Source organism: Castor canadensis, chromosome 14 (genome assembly GCF_047511655.1).
Source record: "Castor canadensis chromosome 14, mCasCan1.hap1v2, whole genome shotgun sequence".
NCBI lineage: Eukaryota > Metazoa > Chordata > Mammalia > Rodentia > Castoridae > Castor > Castor canadensis.
Window position 1 is genome coordinate 22,418,165 of NC_133399.1, and position 19,689 is coordinate 22,437,853.

A 19,689-nucleotide genomic window follows, 5' to 3' on the forward strand; every position below is an offset into this window, starting at 1 on the left:
TCAATGGTAGAGCATTGTGCTGGGTTACAGTGATCTGGGTTTGATCCTCAACACTGCAAAAATAAGAATGACCATTTTCATATAGTTGATTGTAACATTGACTCTTTATTTTGGTGAGTCTGGGGTTTGAACTCAGGGCTTGATGCTTGCTAAGCAGGTTTTTTACCCCTTGAGCCACACTTTCAGTCTAGTTTTGTTCTGATTATTTTGGAGATGGGGTCTCACGAACTATTTGCCCAGGCTTGGCCTCTTAACTGTGATCCTTCCAATCTATCTTGATACAGTTTGAAACTCTTAGTTTCACTGAGTGGAGAAGTCTTGTTTTAGGGGTTGTGCTTGGGATGGAACCCAGGACCTCCTGCATGCTAGCCAGGTGATCTACCACTGAGCTACACCCCAGCTTCCCAAAATGTTGAACTTTTAGCTGGAGTGCAGGGCAATATGCTCAGGCTGTTGTAAACAGACACATTTGACTCCCATCTATGATTCACCCCTACACATCAGCTCCCTGTATCTCTTTGCAGAGTGGTTCTAGTTGAATTGGATTAAGTTTGCCATGCATACACACAACTACTGTAAGAATCTCAGGGGATAACATTTGGCATCTGCTTGACAGACAATAGATGCTTAAAAAATAGGAAGGTTTGGTGTTCAATGTCTGCAGCTTCAACTATTCAGGCTGCAGGATGATCGCTTGAGACAAGTTTGGAGCCAGCAAGGGCAATACTGTCTCCAAAGTAAAAACAAAACAGGAGAGGGAGAGGAAGGAAAAAAGAAGGAAGGAACAGATGGGGAAAATTCATCCTGCATACTGATTCACATTGTCTAGCTGGGCAGGACAGAAAGGCTTTGAGCACAAGAGGGTCAACAATTTGGGCCATACATGTAGCATTGGCCACTTGTTCTGCTTGTACGTCCTAACTCTTCAAAGCTTGCAGAGGATGTATGGAAACTTGCATATTAAAAGGAGGGGTGAACTGGCAGAGTGGCTCAAGTGATAGAGCAACACAGCCTAGCAAGTGTGAGGCCCTGAGTTCAAACTCTGGTGCCACCAAAAAAACACAAAAAGGAAAAGGAGGGGTGAGACCTGCGTGGTAGTGCACATCTGTAATCCCAGCACTGGAGGCAGGAGGTTCAAGGCCGACCTGGGCTACATACAAAAAAAAAAAAAAAAAAGAGGGGCAAGCATTAGTAATTTGTCTCTTGCATCTCAACCTTGCCTCTGCCTCTCATAAATAATCTTTATCTGGGGCCCAAGATTAATCAGAAAGCTTCTGGGAGCGGGGCCTAGTGGCTCATGCCTGTAATCCTAGATACTCAGGAGGCAGAGATCAGGAGGATCGTGGTTCAAAGCCAGCCCCAGTAAATAGTTCGTGAGAACCTATCTTGAAAATACTCATCACAAAAAAGGGCTGGCGGAGTGGCTCAAGGTGAAGGCCCTGAGTTCAAACCCCAGTACCGAAGGGGAAAAAAGAAAGCTTCTCGGGTTCTGAACCCTTCTGGAACACTCCGGCCCAGTCTCAACCCTCCAAACTCACTACTGCTTCACATCCACCTCAGAGGGATTCCAGATCCTGCCCAGAACCCCTGGCATTTGATTCTCAACTAGCGCCCCGAAGCGCGGGGCTCCCAGCGCGTGGCAGGACGGGATTTGTAGTTCCAGGCCTCGAAGGGGGCGTGGCTTGCGCATGTGTAGGCAGTGGCTTTCCGCACGTTTCTCATGATCAGTTTCTGTCCGTCCAAATAGTCGCGGTGGAAATTCTTGCTGCTCCCTTAAGGAATCTTCTGAGTCTCCGAGGGGAGTTTGGCGCCAGCTGACCCTTCCGTAGCCAGGGAGGCCCTAATACTTGGTTTTCATAAATGGAGTCAGGACTGACTTTGCAAACAGGAAGCGGGCTGAGAAACTTGTGCCACTTTTTCAAGTTCCGCACATTGCCTTGTGCCTCCCTCGATGGTCAAAAAATCCCTCAGGACAGGGCTGGGTTGTCCTTTGAAATTAGAACACTAGTTGATTTGGTAAATATTGGTTTAGGGAATGGTGGAATACAGTTAAAGGACAGATTTTTCAAAAAACAATTTACCACGTCAGGTACTGCTTAACTTGGATTATGTCTAATGGAGCAAATTATTCTTTATACGCATCTGACAAGTGGGGGAACAGATCCTGAGGGGCAGGAGGGCTCCTACCTTATTGTCCGTAGTTCCAAGAGGGGGAGGAAATCGGGAAGCTTCAGCGTCTCCAGCTCTTCCCTGCAACGATTTGCTGTGAAGAGAAGGAAAAACAGTTCCCTCCTGTCTTCAGATGAAGCAAGGATATCTTTTTTCCTCATAAATTTGGGCCTTTTCCTAAATCTCCTGTGTGAGGGATTTCAGGTAGTGGAATTAGGCCTTCTGATGGAGTTTATTCATTTTATTAAAAATTTTATGTCCTTGTGCCTTTTACAACATTACTGTTGTAAAACAGTAATGAAAAATAACGCAAAAATGGGGCAATGACTTCTGTAGGAAGCCTTTGTCCAGCTTGCTTTCTTTTGCGTCTGGCGTATAAAGTCCACCCCAGGCTCAGTCTCTCTGTTCTTTTTTTGTGTGCAGGTTGGGTACTTCAGGTACCCTCTGGATGGGAAAGAGGAGGAACAATTCAATTCTTAGGGGGACGGTGATTTGGTTCTGGTCGTGGGATTCCGGAAGCCATCACATACCTAAGTCTCCATGCGCTATCAAATTCCTGGCTCCAGTAAAATAACTGAGGTCAGGCCGATGTGAGATGCTGAGAAAACGAGACGCTGGGAGGACCAACCGGCCAGAAAGGCCAAGAGAGGCGGCAACTCTTTCGTCACGTGGTCCAGTTTTCCCTAAGCCAGGCGCTCCCTGCCAGGTCACGTGTGACGATTGCGCCTTCCGATTGGCTAAGATGAACCAGTTTGAAAGAGGTACGGAAGCCGCGGCGGCTCATCTACTGCCGCGTTTTTTTTATTCCCTCTCTTTGGCTCCCTCCTTCCGCGCGAGTCTCAGGAGGAGCCGCAGCGCTAGGCGCAGCCTCTGCTGCCCGGGGCCCGGTAAGTGGGCCTCACTCAGAGCCGGACCTACTCGGGTCCGGCTTGCGTCGACCCCGCAGAGCTTTGGTCCTGCGCCGTGCGCTGCCCGAGCCGCACCCGACCGGGAGAGGCCGGGAACCCCGTTGGGCCGGATCGGCGAGGCAGGGAGAACGGGCCAGGCGGGGGAGGGGGAAACCGAGCCGAGCCTAGGGGGTGGGGCCTCGGAGCAGGGCCAGCTCGGGCTGCCGCCAGAAGCGGGCCAGTGGGGCGGCTGGGGTCGGGCTGGAGGGGATCTGATTGGGGGAAGCGTTTGGGGACTGCTTAGGGCCTGATTGGGGGACGTCGCGCGGATCGGGTGTGTGTGCGGGTCTTTTCGGCAGGGCTTGGTTGGGTCTGATTGGGGGAAGCCGTATTGAAAGTTGGGGGGGGTTCTTGGGCCCTGGGAGGGAGGGGCGTCAGACTTCGGCCTAGAGGGCTTTGCCCGGTCTGACTGCGATGTGTCGCTAGGGAATGCTCTGGGAAGTCTAATTAGGGAAAGCTACAGGGATCGGACGAAAGGGGCTTCCGAATCGAGGTGGTGGGGGGCTTGGAACTTGACTGGGGGAGGCAGCAGAGATCCGTCAGCAGGAGTTACTGCTGACTGGAGTGGGAGGGGGAGAAACTTGGTCAGACCTGATTGGGGCAAGTGACTGGGTCTGGTCCAGGGGGCTTGTGTTGCGGGTTGGGGGAGCTTAGGTGGCTCTTGTTCGAAGAGGCAACGGAGACACCTATCTGGGGACTGCTTTGGGCCTGATTAAGGAGAACTGCTGGACCGAGTCTGGCGAGGCCAGAAAGGGGGGAATCTGGCATCCGCTAAGCTTGAAGGGCTGGTTTAGAGGAGGAGGTAGGGATCAGAACGATCTGAGCGCCAGGGGACGGTGCACCTGGGAAAGCTTAGGGAGCAGACACAGGCAGGAGGCGGCTGGGGTCTGGCGGAACTTGAGGGCCGGATTTCGGGAGAAGGGGGAGCTTGAGATCTTCGGGACTGTGCCTGCACCAGGGAGACCACGGGGGCCGGGGCACTATCGCGGTCTGGGGCGGGGCCCCTGGACGTGGAGGCGGCTGGACCCTCGCCCAGCGGCTGCGAGGGAGGTAGAAGCCTTAGGGCCCGCAGCCGGGGGCGGCGGCGGCATGGGCCGCCGTGGGAAGAGGGCTCCACGTTGGGCCCGGTGAGGATCGGCCGGACCCCGCCGCCGCCTCCGGTGGCCCGCTTCCATATCCCCCCGCCCGCGCTCCCGAGCACGCGACTGCGCGGCCGAGGATGGCGCAGCTGGCGGGGACCTCGCACTTGGGCGGGCGTGGATCGGCGGCCTCCGCCGGTCCGCCGAGGGCGCTCCGGTCGTCATATGGCTGCCGCTTCCTCGGGGGCTCAACCCGGGTCTCACACAGAGTCCCAGAGACCCAACGCTGATCCCGGCTCCTACCCCCGCAGCTCGCCTTGCGCCATGGACTGGCAGCCAGACGAGCAGGGCCTGCAGCAGGTCCTGCAGCTGCTCAAAGACTCGCAGTCGCCCAACACAGCCACGCAGCGCATCGTACAGGATGTATCCTTCCTTCCTTCCGGGGCTGGGGAAACCGGGTAGATGTTTGATGCCCCTGAAGTCCGGAGGGGGAGGGACCCACTTCCTGACCCCAGACTTTCTGAGGCCTGGACAGAGAACTAAGGATTCGAATTCCTGGGTCCCAGAGCTGCAGCCATTGTTAGGGAAAATGATGGAAATACTAATGTTCATTCAGCACTTAGGCCGTCAACTATTAAAGTAGGTGCTTTTACTCACCCCATTTTACAGGTGGGGGGATTGAGGCATGGATTCGCAAAATGATTGGGCCAAGGTTGCAGGTAGTAAAGCAGTCCTGGCAGGATGGGAAGTACAGCCCTCATTTTTTTTTTTTTTTTTGGGGGGGGACAGTACTGGGGTTTGAAATCAGGACCTCATGCTTGCTAGGCAGGGGTTCTACCACTCCCACCAACCCTGTTTTCTATTGGGTGTTTTTGAGATAGGGTCTTTTGAACCTTGATCATCCTGATCTCTGCTTCCCAAGTAGCCAGGATTACAGAGGGCCACTAGCACCTGGCAAGTCCTCTCAGATTGGAATCCATTCTGTCTTGTCAGAATTGGGGGGAGGGGCGGAAATACAGAATGGTGGGGAAGGGAAGGAGAGAGGAACATCTTGAGTTGGCACTTGGGTTTTCTTTAGGCGTTGGGGTTAAAACACTTTTTTCAATTGAGTGTTCAAAATATGTTAAAATATTTAAAACAATAACAAGCTTCAATTGAAAATCAGGATTCCTCCTTTTTTTTTTTTCTCCTTGCGGTGTGAGGGATGGAACCTTGAGCATGCTGGGCATGCAGTATGTCACTGAGCTGCACCCCCAGCCCTTTGTTTTTTGAAGCAGGCCACATTGGACCACCAGTGGCACAGAGCTGAGTAGCAGCTGCCACCGTAAGAGAAGTAGTTTGATCTGGCGGGAGCTTCCAGAGCAGGTCAGAAGCTCACATGTTCTACTCTGGTTGGTCCATGGCATTTGAATTTAACCGTCTGCCAGGCTCTGGTGACTTAGGCAGAGGGGTTGATCAGTGGGATTTCTGGAGCTAGTAGCCGCCCAATCCCATTGGTCACAGGTGTCCTCAGCCATGTGGCAATGAAGGACCTTGCCTCGGGAAGGAAGGCCCTTTGCCTCCCAAGTCCCTTAACAGCCTGGTAGAAACTTAAACAGCTCAACCAGTTTCCTGACTTCAACAACTACCTGATCTTCGTCCTGACCAGACTCAAATCAGAAGGTATGTCCTGTGAGTTTCTCTGTGTGACCCAGCCCTACTTCCGCTCCCCACCACGGCCTGAACCTCAGCCCTCTCTGCAGATGAGCCAACGCGCTCTCTCAGTGGCCTCATCCTCAAGAACAATGTGAAGGCACATTACCAGAGCTTCCCGCCACCTGTGGCCGACTTCATCAAGCAGGAGTGTCTCAACAACATTGGCGACGCCTCCTCGCTCATCCGGGCCACCATCGGTGAGAGGGGCAATGGGGTCGGCACCTGAGAACATGCTGAGCTTTGCTCTGGGCCAAGCATACACTCAGCAGTATGTTTAGGCTGTTGTACCTTCTGTGGTCGTTCTGTTACTTTTGCCATTTCACAGTCGAGGAAACTGAGGCCCAGAGATGACAGGGTACTTAGCTGGCAGAGCTTGGAAACAAGCCAGGCAGTGCAGGCTCTGCTCTAGAGCTGCTCCCTCTGGAAACAGTTATTCTTGCTTTGGGGACAGTGTTGCAAGGGCCAGTAAATTTTGTGACAGGTCCCAGGCTAAGTGCCAAAGGGTCTAGCAGTTAAAATACTGGTGAAGATACTCATTAGCTAATTCTCACCAGTTACGATGCAGGTGCAACATGAATTAGCTGGTTCCAGGAAGGTTGCCTGAGGATCTTAGAGCAGAGCAGCTAAGAAATAACTAGAGCCACACTGGTGGCTCATGCCTTTAATCTTAGCTGGTTGGGAGGCTGAGATTGTGAAGATCAGAAGAGCAGCCTGCGCAAATAGTTCTTCAGACTCTGCCTTTAAAATAACTAGAACAAACTGGACTGGAGGTGGCTCAAGTGGTAGAGAACCAGCTTTGCAAGTGCAAAGCTCTGAATTCAAACCCCGGTCTCAACAAAAAAGAAAAAAAAGTTTCTTTTAAAGGCGAATTATGAGCCAGCTTGGGTGGTTCATGCTTGTAATCCCAGCACTTGGGAGGCTGAGGCAGGAAGATTGAGAGTTCCAGACCAGCCTAGACTCCATAGAGACCCTGTCTCAAAAGAAAACAACAACAAAAATCAACCAAATAAACTAACCCCCTAACCCCATCCCCACATACAAAAAGTCCAAAACAGGAAATTGTGAGTTTGGGGTGGGACACAGCCTAACATACAGGAGGTATCCTGGGTTCCATCCCCAGCACTCCAAAAAGAAAATAAATAAATAAAAGAAAATTATGTAGAACTATTTTAATGGAGAAGACATTTACTTAAACTCAAGGGAAGAAAACTTTAAAATAAGTGGCAGCGAAGCCAGGCGTGGTGGCACACATCTGTAATCTCAGCAGTCAGCAGGCTGAGTCAGGAGGTTCAAAAGTTCAAAGCTAGCCAAGTTACATAGCCAGACCTGTCTCAAAAAAAACCTCAAAATAGGCTAGGCGGTGATGGCTCACGCCTATAATCTTAGTTGAGATTGGGAGGTTTGAGGTTTGAATCCAGCCTGGGCAAATAGTTTAAAGGACCCCCCCACCCCCCAGCCATCTCCAAAATAACCAGAGCAAAATGCACTGGAGGTGTGGTTCAAATGGTGGAGCAGCTGCTTTGCAAATGCAAAGCCTGAGTTCAAACTTAAGTCCCATCAAGAAATAAGTAAATAAGAAGAACAGAAATACTATTTACAGCTAGATGTTTGGGCTGATGTTTTAGCTTGTTGCCTTATGACCGTGACTCTGACCTATAAAACACCCCTCTGAGGTCAGCAGAAGAATCTGGAGCTCATTCTAGGTGTCTATCAGGGTGCACTCTTGGGTTCAACCAACTGGGATCGAAAATACTCAGACAAAACAAAATATGTCTGTTCTGAACATGCAGACTTTTTTCTTGTTGTTATTTCCTACATGATACCGTATGCCAATAATGGATGTAGTATTGATGTTATATTGGGACTTTTAATTGATCTTGATTTAAAGTTTAATGGAGGATGTGCCTCAGTTCTACAGAAATACTAGGCGCTTTTCTAGAAGGGACTCGATTTTGGTATCCCTGGAATCAGTCCCTCATGGGATGATTGTACTTAGGCTGTCACTGAAGCCTCTGATAAAGCATAGGTCTCCTCATGTAGCCCAGACTGGCCTTGAATTCAGATCTTCTTGTCTCAGCCTCCCAAGTGCTGGGGTTACAAGCGTGTACCTCCACCCTTTTACTGCCATACCTGGCAGAGCTGCTGTTCTTTACCTCCCTCGAGGGCTAACTGCGTTGAAGCAGAGTTTAGGTGATATGGCGAAGGTCACACAGACAGTGGGCTGGGCCTAGGCCTTGGGCTCATATTAACCTCCACACTTCTACCCATTCACCCTTAGGATCCTTTGGGATTTGAACTCAGGGCTTCCCACTTGCCAGGCAAGGTCTCCCACTTGAACTTCTCCCCCAGCCCCTCTCTTGTCAGTTCTTGTGAGTTGGGATCATCTGAGTTGTCAGGGACAGTTCCTGCCCATGGGAAACACTGCCATCTTGTGGCATGGAGTAGTATCTGCATTGACAGCACTCATAATTAGTTCCTGGCCAGGCCTGGCCACTTCATTGCTCTCAAGGCCTCAGGTGCTGTCCGCATATTGCCCTTGGATTTTTTACTAGTCAGTAATGTCCTCTTTGCAGCCACAAGACCAAGCACAGCTTCTCTTCTACAGCTGCCATGCTCCCCCCTCAGACTCTATAGGGATCTCTCCCCTCTGAGCACACTAGGCCTGTCCTACCCCAGGGCCTTTGCATTTGCACTGGCCCATTCCTGGCTACCCAGTCTGCTTCACTTCCCTCAGGTCCTTGTGCTTTTATGTCAAAAGGTCATCTTGATAAGGTCTTCTGTGACCACCCAGTTTAAAATTATGTGTCCGACCCCCCCCCCACCCCGAGTCCTTCTTGGCATGTGGCCACCCAGTTGTTTTGTTTGTCCATCTTTACCTAACACCTCCCTCCAGCTCCAAGGGCAGGTGTGTGTTTGGGTCTGGGCTGTATCCTGGAGCCTGGAACAGCTGGTTTGTAGTGAGGCACAGAGGGTGTATGTTGTGCCCACTCAAGGTTGGGTGTGGCTCAGTGGTAGAGCACTTGCCTAGCATGCTGAAGGCCCTGGGTTCTATTCCCAGCACTGCATTTAAAAATAAAGCAAGCAGGAAGCTGTTGGGGGCTTCCGTGGGAAAGTGTAGGGAGAGCCAGGGAGCCAGTGGCCACTGTGGGGTGGAGGGGCCGGGCAAGCCCTTCCCAGCCTGAGGCAGCCTCCTCTCCCTGGCTGCCCAGGCATTCTCATCACCACCATCGCTTCCAAGGGTGAGCTGCAGATGTGGCCTGAGCTGCTGCCCCAGCTGTGCAACCTGCTCAACTCTGAGGATTACAACACTTGTGAGGTAGGTGACATTCGGGGCCCACCTAAGCAGGGGCCTGGTCTTGGAGTGGGCCTACATTCATCTCTCTGCCCTGGCGTCCGCAGGGAGCCTTTGGAGCCCTGCAGAAGATCTGTGAGGACTCCTCTGAGCTTCTGGACAGTGACGCCCTCAACAGGCCGCTAAACGTCATGATCCCCAAGTTCCTGCAGTTCTTCAAGCACTGCAGCCCCAAGATCCGGTAAGCGCAGCTCCCCCCAGGGCGCCCGAGGGCCTGGAGCTGCGGGGTGGCAGGCTAGGCGAGGCCAGCCCAGCCCAGCCCCTGACTCCACTGCCCACCAGGTCCCACGCCATCGCCTGTGTGAACCAGTTTATCATGGACCGGGCCCAGGCGCTGATGGACAACATTGACACCTTCATTGAGGTGGGCCATGGCTGGCGGTGGGCTGGGAGAGAGTCCCGGGGTGCTGAGGGAGCTCACTGTGCCCTTCCCCACAGCACCTGTTCGCCCTGGCTGTGGACGATGACCCCGAAGTGCGCAAGAACGTGTGCCGTGCCCTGGTGATGCTCCTGGAAGTGCGCATTGACAGGCTCATCCCCCACATGCACAGCATCATCCAGGTGTGCACGGCCAAGGCCAAGGGCGACGGGGGGCAGGTGGGGGTCGGGAGCCACCCGCAGCCGGGCAGGCCTCAGCCTCTCCCCCCCTGCCCCAGTACATGCTGCAGAGGACCCAGGACCATGACGAGAATGTGGCCCTCGAGGCCTGTGAGTTCTGGCTGACACTGGCCGAGCAGCCCATCTGCAAGGAAGTCCTGGCCTCTCACTTGGTCCAGTGAGTGCACTCCTGCCCCGTGCATCCCACTCCGGCCTTTACCGCTCCCTGTGTCTGTGCCATCTTTCTTTCTGGTCACCTCCTTTGCTAGCCTTCTCAGTCTACCATCTTTTATGTCAGTTCACCTTTTTTTTTCTGGCGGACCTAGTATGTCAGTTTACTTTTAATCCTGTTACATTAATTTTGCAAGAGTGTAAGTTTAATGACTTAAAATTAGGTAACCGATCAGCAGAAAGAAAGGAGAAGTCAATCAAGGCTTCAGGGATGGCTGGATCCAGGTGCTCAAAGAACGTGAAAGGCATGCATCTAATGTGCTTCCTCTGTGCTGTGATCTTAGGTGTGGCCTTCTTGGATAGTGCTGTGGCCTTCTGCACCTTCTAGTTTAGAAAGCCCAGAGTAGGCCAGGTACCTGGTGGCTCACCTCTGTAATCCTAGCTACTCAGGAGGCAGAGGACAGGAGAATTGTGGTTCAAAGCCAGTCTGGGGCAGTAGTTCTTAAGACTCTATCTCGAAACCAGGGCTGGTGGAGTGGCTCAAGGTGTAGACCCTGAGTTCAAGCCCTAATACCACAAAAGAAAGAAAGAAAAAAAAAAAAAGAAAGCCCAGAGTAAAGAATTATCTCTTAAATAGTATCTTTTGTATCTCTTTTTTCTTTTGGTACTTGGGTTTGAACGCAGGGCTTATACCTTAAGCCACTCCACCATCCCTTTTTTGTGTTGGATATTTTGAGGTAGAGACCAAACAGGGTCTCTGGAACTATTGGCATGGGCTGGCTTCGAATCTCGATCCTCTGGATCTCTGCCTCCTGAGTAGCTAGGATTACAGGTGTGAGCCACTGCTGCCCAACTCTTGTTTTTTCTTTGGTGGTACTGGGGTTTGAAGTTAGAGCTTCACACTTGCTAGGCAGGTGCTCTACCACTTAAACCATGCCATCATCCCATCCTCTGGTTATTTTTCAGATAGGGTTTTGCTTTTTGCTTAAGCTGGCCTGGACCGTGATCCTCCTACTTTACGCTTTCTACTGTAGCTGGGATGAGAGTTATACACCACCATGCCCAGTGTTTTCTGATAAGATGAGGTCTCTAGAATGAGGTCTCTAGAACTTTTTGCTCAGACTGACCTGGAACCACGATCTTCCTGATCTCAGCCTCCCTTGTAGCTGGGGTGACAGGCACGAACTACCGTGCCTATATTCTTGGCTATTATCTTTAATCAAAGTCCTAGAGCCAACCCTTCTTAACCAAGTTTGATTGCTTGCCTATTCCATTGTCATTGGTAACAGACGGGGTGGGGCTGGAGGGAAGGAGGGCTTCTGGGAAATGATGAGACATCCTTTGGAAGCAGGGCAAGTAAGCCCTAGGGGAGCTTCCAACTCCAAGGTGCACAGGCGCCAGCTTCCCAGCCTGGGCTCCTCTCAGCTCTGTGTCAGTGTAGAGTCCAGGGTCTGGGTTGCATGTTTGTGCCTTATGTGGTGTTTGATCATGTGCTGTTCCATGGTTGTTAGTGTATGCCCTGAGTCTGGAATTCTCTGGGTAGCCAGGCCTGGGTCAGAAGCTCTCCTGGGGTGCTGGGTGATGTCACCTAATCACAGTGGCTGGAAGTAGGTTGGGCTAATTCCCATAGGGTGATGTAGGATGCAGAGCATACAGACGGACCTGCTCAGCACAATGTGCCCCTTGCTTGGTACTCCTGTCCATATCGCTGCTTCCTTCTTCCCAGGCTATGCCCCTGCACCCTGACGAACAGCTTCTCTCCTGACAGGTTGATCCCCATCCTTGTAAACGGGATGAAGTACTCAGAAATCGACATCATCCTGCTCAAGGTAGGCAGTCTGTTGACTGCTAGGCATGGGTGGCTGAGGTCAGGTGTTTTAGGCTGCGATCTGACCTGGCTCCGCTTCCCAGGGGGATGTGGAGGAGGACGAAGCTGTTCCCGACAGCGAGCAGGACATCAAGCCTCGCTTCCACAAGTCCCGCACAGTGACGTTGCCCCACGAGGCTGAGCGGCCTGACGGTTCTGAGGATGCGGAGGATGATGATGACGATGACGCTCTGTCCGACTGGAATCTGAGTGCGTGGTCAGCCCTGGGGGTGCGGCAGCAGGCCAGGGCTACCTCTGGAGGAAATGAGAAGAAGCTGGTGTGGAGTAGGTTGTGAAGAGCTGGTCATCTTTGATGCTGGCCTCCCTCAGACTGCTTCCCATTGTCCCCCTCTAGGGAAGTGTTCAGCAGCTGCCCTGGATGTCCTCGCCAACGTCTTCCGGGAGGAACTTCTGCCCCACCTACTCCCCCTGCTCAAGGGCCTCCTGTTTCACCCTGAGTGGGTGGTCAAAGAGTCAGGCATTCTGGTGCTGGGCGCCATCGCTGAGGGTGAGTCCCCTGCCTGTCTGGTCTGGGCCTCACCTTTCTCTCCCAGGCTGACCTGAGTTCCCTCCCACACTGGTGGCTAATGTAGCCCCCAGCTTGGTAATGTGTCTTCACCCCTCCAAATAGTGCCAGGGTCTCAGTCCTTTCCTTGCTTGGCCTGTGGGCCCAAAAGGAGCCCCTGAAACCCCAACACACAGGCCCCTTGCTGTTATTCGCACAGGCTGGTCATTTTGCGCTGCTTTAAGCATCATTACAGCCGCCATAACAGCCTTAGGTGGTGCTTGTCCTGCAGCCAGGCCTGGGGATCCATGTAGGTGAACTCCATCCTCACCACCACCTAAAGTGGTACCAGAAGCCCCAGTTTATAGATGAGGAACCTGAGGGTCACAGAGTTAGCAATATATATAGTCTCCCAGAGTGCACCTGTGCCTCTGACCTGATTGTGGCTGCAGGTTGCCCTGTTGGAACTGGATGAGCTTAGTGGCAATGTTCCAAGTTTTCTTTCTTTGTGTGTGTGTGTTACTGGGGTTTGAACCCAGGGCCTCATGTTTGCCAGGCAGGTGCTCTGCCACTGGAGCCACCCTCCTTTCCAGTAGCAGGAAGAATTTTCTGTCTGGGCCATTGCTGCCCCAGGAAAGCCCAACGTATTATAAAAGGAAGATTTTGAATTAAGGAGTGACCAGATAGTATAATGCAACCCCTAGATGGGATTATCTGCTGTTTTCCCTCCTATCCCTACCTTTCTTGGGCTTTGTGAAATGACTCTGGGCTGCTTACTGAACCTCTGAGCCTCAGTTTCCTTATCAGGTGGGGCTGGTCCTTGCTCTCTAGAGATTGGGGTGCTTGGGCCTAGCCAGGCTCCACTTTGCTCCAGGGCCCCAGCCAAATTATCCCCTCCTCTCTTGGTCACCACAGGCTGCATGCAGGGTATGGTGCCCTATCTCCCCGAGCTGATCCCGCACCTCATCCAGTGCCTGTCGGACAAGAAGGCCCTAGTCCGCTCTATCGCCTGCTGGACACTGAGCCGCTATGCCCACTGGGTGGTCAGCCAGCCGCCTGACATGCACCTCAAGCCTCTGATGACAGAGCTGCTCAAACGCATTCTGGATGGCAACAAACGTGTGCAGGAGGCAGCCTGCAGGTGACCCTTGCCCCCTGACCCTGCAGTTCAAACCCCGCCTGCCTCCCTGTGGGAAGTGATGACGCTTTTGACTGCTGACATGGCACTGATTTCTGTTGTATTCGTACTGGCTGATCCCATGTGTGCTCCCTGCAATTGCCTGTGGTTCAGTGTCGCCTCCTGGGGTCCACTGAGCCGCTTGTCCTGTTCTCCACCCTCCCCCCAGTGCCTTCGCCACCCTGGAGGAGGAGGCGTGCACGGAGCTGGTGCCTTACCTCAGCTACATCCTGGATACCCTTGTCTTCGCTTTCGGCAAGTACCAGCACAAGAACTTGCTCATCCTGTATGACGCTATTGGCACCCTGGCTGACTCTGTGGGCCACCACCTCAACCAGCCGGTGAGACTCTAGAGTGGCCCCCTCTACCCCCATCTCTGTGTCCCTGGGCATCTAACTTGGTGATGTGACCCTATGTCACAGGCCAGGGACTTGGTGATGACCTCAACAGGTAGACAGACCCACCCAGCCTCCACACTCATCATGCTCGCAGTCCAGTGAGGGTGAAAGTTATGGGGGAGTGCAAAGGCCTATGGGAACCAGGAGGCACCAATCTAGGCTGCCGATGGGGACAGAGGGAGGGATGTGCTGAGGATGGACAATTGAGAATGACAGGATCTGCAAATATGGCTGTGGTGAGGCTTTGCATAGCTCATGGGAGGGTCCCATGAGCTATGGCAAAGAGCCCAGACCCATGCTTCTCTGAGTCCCCAGCTGCCACTCCTACTCAGGGAGCCCAATTTCTGCTCCTTCTCCAGGAGTACATCCAGAAGCTGATGCCCCCACTGATCCAGAAGTGGAATGAACTCAAGGATGAAGACAAGGACCTCTTTCCTCTGCTGGAGGTGAGTGAACTCTGGTACCCTGCTGTAACACTACCCCTCTCCCCAGCCTGCCCAAGTTCACGTGCCCTGCCCTCCTCCCTACCAGTGCCTGTCATCGGTGGCCACCGCCTTGCAGAGCGGCTTCTTGCCCTACTGTGAGCCCGTATACCAGCGCTGTGTCACCCTAGTGCAGAAGACGCTGGCCCAGGCCATGGTGAGCACTCCTGGTCCACTCGCCCTGCTGCTGCTCAGGCCCTGGCCTGCTCGTCTCATCTGCCTCCCCACCCCATCTGTATCCAGATGTACACCCAGCACCCTGAGCAGTATGAGGCCCCCGACAAGGACTTCATGATCGTGGCGCTGGACCTGCTCAGTGGCCTGGCCGAGGGCCTGGGCGGCCATGTGGAACAGCTGGTGGCCCGAAGTAATATCATGACTCTGCTGTTCCAGTGTATGCAGGTGGGTGGTGTCCTATGGTGTCCCATGCAGGCCACACCTGAGGCAAAGCGGGGAAACGTGTCTTCTTCCTGAAAAGTGGTAATTCCCAGCATTTCCTGTGGACCACCCTCAGGGACCTCAAAGGATATCAGGATTAAGTGGCTCTTAACAAAAAAAAAGTCTAGGGCTAGTGGAGTGGCTCGAGTGGTAGAGCACCTGCCTAGGAGGCATGAGGCCCTGAGTTCATATCCCAGTACCGCCAAACGAATGAGTGAATGAGTGAATGAAAAATAACTATGTGGTCAGTCTTATCTCCACCCCCAACCCCCATGTTGGGGATGGAACTCTGGCCTTGGAGCATGTTAGGCAAGCATTCTACCACTGAGTTACACCCCTCCTCCCCACAAGGGTTAAGCAGGAGGCTGGAGCAGTTTGGCCCTAAGCCACAGTGCAGTGCTCAGGGCAGGATGTGTACCAGGACATGGGTTCCTAAGTGGGAGGAGGGTGACCCAACCAAGCTGTCCCTACCTCACTCCCAAGGACTCCATGCCTGAGGTACGGCAGAGCTCCTTTGCCCTCCTGGGAGATCTCACCAAAGCCTGCTTCATCCATGTCAAGCCCTGTATTGGTAAGTTACTCACCTTGACTTTAACCTGTGACCCCAGCCCCTGGCCTCAAGTGATGGAGATGTACCCTGGGAGGACTGTGACCAAACTGGGATGTATTCATACTTCTTATGAGGCCAGCTCAGCACTTCTGGGAGCTCTTCCTGGCTGGTCTCTCCCGGCTCAGCACCCCTCAATTTCTCTCCTCCAGCGGAGTTCATGCCCATCCTGGGCACCAATCTGAACCCCGAGTTCATCTCTGTATGCAACAATGCCACCTGGGCCATTGGTGAGATCTGCATGCAGATGGGTGAGTACTGCTGTAGGCTGGTCTGGCCTTTCTGCATTGGTCTGTTACCACAACCCTGGTTGTGGCTGGTCTCTGGAGGGAACTGGGGTTGTGAGGGCCGCTGCACCCCGACTGACCCACTGGGTGTGGAGTTGGTGGTATGGGCCTCTGATTGCTGGTCCCTTAGGGGCAGAGATGCAGCCCTATGTGCAGATGGTCCTCAACAACCTGGTGGAGATCATTAATCGGCCCAACACACCCAAGACGCTGCTGGAAAACACAGGTGGGCCTCAGGCCTGGGCTGCGGCCCCTTTGCCCACCTCTTGGAGGGTTCGTTAAGGGCTCTGGGAAAGAACCAGGATCTGGAAGCACCTAAATGGAGTTTCTATGAGGAGCCCCAAGAAAAAATGTTGCCTTGGGGGGACCTGGGAAGAGACCCAGGCCGGAGGGGAGGAGACCCTGGCTGGGTCAAGCTCCAGCCCAGGCTGGCCACAGGAGCTGTTCCCTTGGGGCCCGTGGGGCGGGGCTCGGTGCCTCTTGCCAGAGGCCCCGCCACGTACCGTCCCGGGGCCACTCGGGGTTGCAGGTCGCCTGACGAGTCCCTCTGCCATTCCAGCCATCACCATCGGCCGCCTGGGCTACGTGTGCCCACAGGAGGTGGCACCCATGCTGCAGCAGTTCATCCGGCCTTGGTGTGTGCTCTGGTGTGGGCAGGGCGGTGGGGTAGGTGGGACAGGCAGGCCCCACCCCTTCCCTGCAGAGAGTTGCCCTCCCAGCTCTGCCCCCCCATTCCTTCCACCCTTCATCCACACCCAGCGCCAGGATCACCCACTGACCTGCTCCCCACCTTCCCCAGGTGCACGTCCCTCAGGAACATCCGGGACAATGAGGAGAAGGACTCAGCCTTCCGTGGTATCTGCATGATGATCGGTGTCAACCCAGGGGGTGTCGTGCAGGTCGGGCAGCTGGGCTCTGAGGGCAGGGTGGGGGCTGGCTCGGGCGGCCCTCACCTGGGATCCGTCACGTTTCAGGACTTTATTTTCTTCTGCGATGCTGTAGCCTCCTGGGTGAGCCCGAAGGATGACCTTCGGGACATGTTTTATAAGGTGAGGCTCTGGGAGGAGATGGAACATGGGAGGAGTCCCTGGCTGTGGGGGGCAGAGGCCACCCCTCAACCCTGTCTCCCCGCAGATCCTCCATGGCTTCAAAGACCAAGTTGGGGAGGAGAATTGGCAGCAGTTCTCAGAGCAGTTCCCCCCACTGCTCAAGGAGAGGCTGGCGGCCTTCTACGGGGTCTAGGCGAACATGGAGACTGCCAGGTGAGCAGGCCTTGGGCCACCCAGGGCTGCCTCCAGAGGAAGGATGCAGGCCCTGACCCACCCTCTTCCCTGCAGGTTTCTGTCTGCGTCATCATCAGAGGGATTGCTGGGGAGCGCGCTGCGTCCAGAAGTCACTGTGCCCTGGTCGAGGGGGGTTAGGGAGGAGTGAGTGGGACCCAAATCCACACGCCTTCCCCGTCGGTCCATCCGTCCACCTGCCCCACCAGGCCTGTCTGGCTGGTGCTGGGCAGGTGGGTGGGACCTCCACGCTCATCCTACAAACAGGGAGGGGGGTGGGACTTCTTGGTGGGCAAGAGCCCCCCAGGCTCTAATCGGGGGTCATCTCAGGCAGCCCACCCGGGCTAGCCACGTGGGAGGGAGGAATCCACACGGCCGACTGAATTCGGCTTCGGATAAGGAGAGGGGATTGCAGGCGGGGAGGGGGGGTCCTTGTAGAGACGCGTACACACACGTGGCCACACGCATGTGCGGGTGCTGCAGCCAGCCAGTCAGGCTGAGCGAGCGCCCCACCATTTCCCCGACTGCATGGAGACAGTAGAATTAGTGAACCCCTGAGTTAAGCCGTACGGCCTTCCGTGTAACCTGCACCTAGAGTATAAGAAGCTTCCGCTGTTTTGCCGGAATCTGCGATGACTGGGGAGGGCTGGGGGGGTTGAGGGGCCTCAGCCGGCACCCTGGGGCGGGGGGAGGAGGACAGCCACCTTGGGGCTGCCCTGTCAGCACGTGCACGCTTGGACATGCTCCACACACTTTCTGCCAGCTTTGTGGCAGCCTCAGCCAATGTGTCCCCATCCTCATCCCATCCCAGCCAGCAGAGTGGGGACCATCAGAGCATCTGGGGCTGGCCTGAGATCCCGTCTCTCCCCTGTGCTCAGCCATATCTGAAGGTGCTGGGCTGGGGCCTTTAACCCCCAAAGACAGCTGGGGACAGCCAGACCTGCTGGCACTTAACCCCCTGTCTCTCTAGAAGCAGCTTCAAGGACTGTTGGGTTTTCCGTGCTCCTGAGTGGCCCTGGGTTGGGGGCACTGAATTGGTGATGACAGAGTAGAGGCTGATGTTTTCCAGCAAGAAGTAACCCCGGGGCTTGGAAGAGGGGAGAGGTGGAATGCTCTCTGTCACCCACTTTTGTCCTTTTGGGACTTCCTGCTCATCAAAGAGCCCAGTGGGTTCAGACACCCCACCAGACTTGGACAGCAGTTCTAGAAAACAGATTGGTTGGGATACCATCAAGGTGGGAGGGGTTCGCCTAGAGAAGTGGGTGTGCTTTTTTCCGGTTTCCCAGGCAAACCCAGCCTGCAGTTTCCTTAATACTTAACCTTGGTACTTCCTTAACCACCTCCCCTCCCCTTTCTTTTCCCCTTCCCTGCTTTCTACTTTGGGTGCCCCTTGTGTTTGGAGGTTTGACTGGAGTCCTGCATTTCAGGGCCTGCTCCATCCATCACTCCAAGGCCCTGCTCCCCATCCCCATTCTGGCCCTGTCTCCTCTCAGAGAATCAATCCCTGCCGTTCCAAGGGGCACTTAGTGCAACATTCCATAACTCAGCTACTTGTCCCTGTCCCCTCCTCCTTGGAACTTGAGCAGGTCTCTGGAAGCCATTTGTAAAAACAATTTTTTTTAAGATACCACTTAGCTTTCTGAAATTCCAGTTAATTGGAGCATCCTCTGCTGGGTCTTGCGGTGTGCAGGTGGATCGGCCATCTGATGGGCCATCTCTTTCTGCCCAAGGTGGGGGGATTCCAACCACCTTCAGGGAAGGGGAGCCTGATTCTTCTAGTTTTCCCTTTTTTCTTTTTTAAAGAAAGCTATTTAATTTTTTAATTTATTTTTGGTTGGTTTTTGCACAACGAAGTTTCAGCTTCTCAACCTTTCCTGCCCAAGGCTGCGGACACAGACTAGCCTTGATCTGCAGTCATTCTCCTGGTCTCCTTGGTCCCTCCTTCCCGCTTTACTCTCTGACCCCTGCGGGCTCCCGGGTCTGTCCATTTGTTACCGTGCTGTGCTGGGGATTGGCGCCGAGGTGGCGTGAGATTCCACTTGTGTAGAACTTTGTTGAGTAAAGATCAGTTTCTTGTGAAACACTTGGCCTCTGGTTTCCTGTATCCTTGGCTTTGGTGGAGGAGAGGTGTGGGGGCAGGCCTGGGATTCTACAAATGAAGGTACACAGAGGGTGTGGTGGTGTATCCCTGTTACCCCAGCACGGGGGAGGCTGAGGCAGGGGGATTATGGATTCAAGGCCAACCTGGTTCAGGTGGGTTGTACTAGAATTCCAGTCAAAAACAATTGAAGGGTCAAGAAAATGAAGCAAGGATTAACTTGGGACCCTAATTAAGCCTTTTTTCTTTTGGTGGTACTGGTGTTTTGAGTTTGCAAAGCAGGTGCTCTATGGCTTTAGCCACATCCCTGGGGCCCTTTCCTCCTTTTTTCCTACCACCGAGCTGCATCACTTTTTCTTCCTTGTAAAATAGGAAGGTGAATGTGAAAAGGGAGGTTGCATAACATACATGAAATGTGCAAGGTGTTCTTTGGGATCTAGTTGCAATTCACTAAAAGGTCAATATACCCTAAACCGAGTTTCAAGGCCTTGCAGCATTTTTTGGCTTAACTTTGTGTCACAGGGTAGGCTAGAAAACTTT

General features: G+C 53.8%; 1 protein-coding gene, 1 long non-coding RNA gene and 2 other non-coding genes across 9 annotated transcripts; 3 read left to right on the forward strand and 1 right to left on the reverse strand.

Annotated features, from left to right (window-relative positions):
- Positions 1-85: 85 nt before the first annotated feature.
- On the reverse strand, positions 86-2,837 carry LOC109681249 (uncharacterized). The gene is made up of 3 exons (XR_002211889.2): positions 2,700-2,837; positions 2,188-2,263; positions 86-1,988 (listed from the first exon to the last, which is right to left on the reverse strand). It is a non-coding gene; the product is annotated as an uncharacterized lncRNA (long non-coding RNA).
- On the forward strand, positions 2,821-19,132 carry Tnpo2 (transportin 2). Of its 6 annotated transcripts, none has more exons than XM_074054000.1 (25): positions 2,821-2,930; positions 4,507-4,618; positions 5,782-5,857; positions 5,938-6,087; positions 9,100-9,206; positions 9,290-9,423; positions 9,525-9,606; positions 9,681-9,803; positions 9,899-10,017; positions 11,779-11,839; positions 11,922-12,087; positions 12,233-12,385; positions 13,298-13,523; positions 13,729-13,900; positions 14,317-14,403; positions 14,489-14,596; positions 14,683-14,841; positions 15,361-15,448; positions 15,637-15,735; positions 15,902-15,997; positions 16,301-16,406; positions 16,571-16,670; positions 16,746-16,820; positions 16,906-17,033; positions 17,109-19,132. In XM_074054000.1, exons 2-24 carry the CDS (start codon positions 4,520-4,522, stop codon positions 17,011-17,013), a joined length of 2,694 nt encoding a protein of 897 aa, XP_073910101.1. In that variant the 5' UTR covers positions 2,821-2,930; positions 4,507-4,519; the 3' UTR covers positions 17,014-17,033; positions 17,109-19,132. The 6 variants fall into 6 exon arrangements, with proteins under 6 accessions (XP_073910101.1, XP_020011532.1, XP_020011533.1 ...); XM_020155943.2 differs by having other exon boundaries at positions 2,925-3,056; XM_020155944.2 differs by having other exon boundaries at positions 2,925-3,056; positions 16,331-16,406.
- LOC141417149 (small nucleolar RNA SNORD41) lies at positions 13,573-13,642 on the forward strand. Its single transcript, XR_012441751.1, has one exon. It is a non-coding gene; the product is annotated as a small nucleolar RNA SNORD41 (small nucleolar RNA).
- Positions 15,491-15,564, forward strand: LOC141417160 (small nucleolar RNA ZL2). The gene has a single exon (XR_012441763.1). It is a non-coding gene; the product is annotated as a small nucleolar RNA ZL2 (small nucleolar RNA).
- Positions 19,133-19,689: the final 557 nt, after the last annotated feature.

Coding starts and splice junctions, on each gene's coding strand:
- Tnpo2 (XM_074054003.1), top strand. CDS start 4,520: ATGGACTGGCAGCCAGACGAGCAGGGCCTGCAGCAGGTCCTGCAGCTG. Junction 9,607..9,680: donor ACATTGACACCTTCATTGAG/GTGGGCCATGGC, acceptor CCTTCCCCACAG/CACCTGTTCGCCCTGGCTGT. Junction 14,597..14,682: donor AGACGCTGGCCCAGGCCATG/GTGAGCACTCCT, acceptor ATCTGTATCCAG/ATGTACACCCAGCACCCTGA.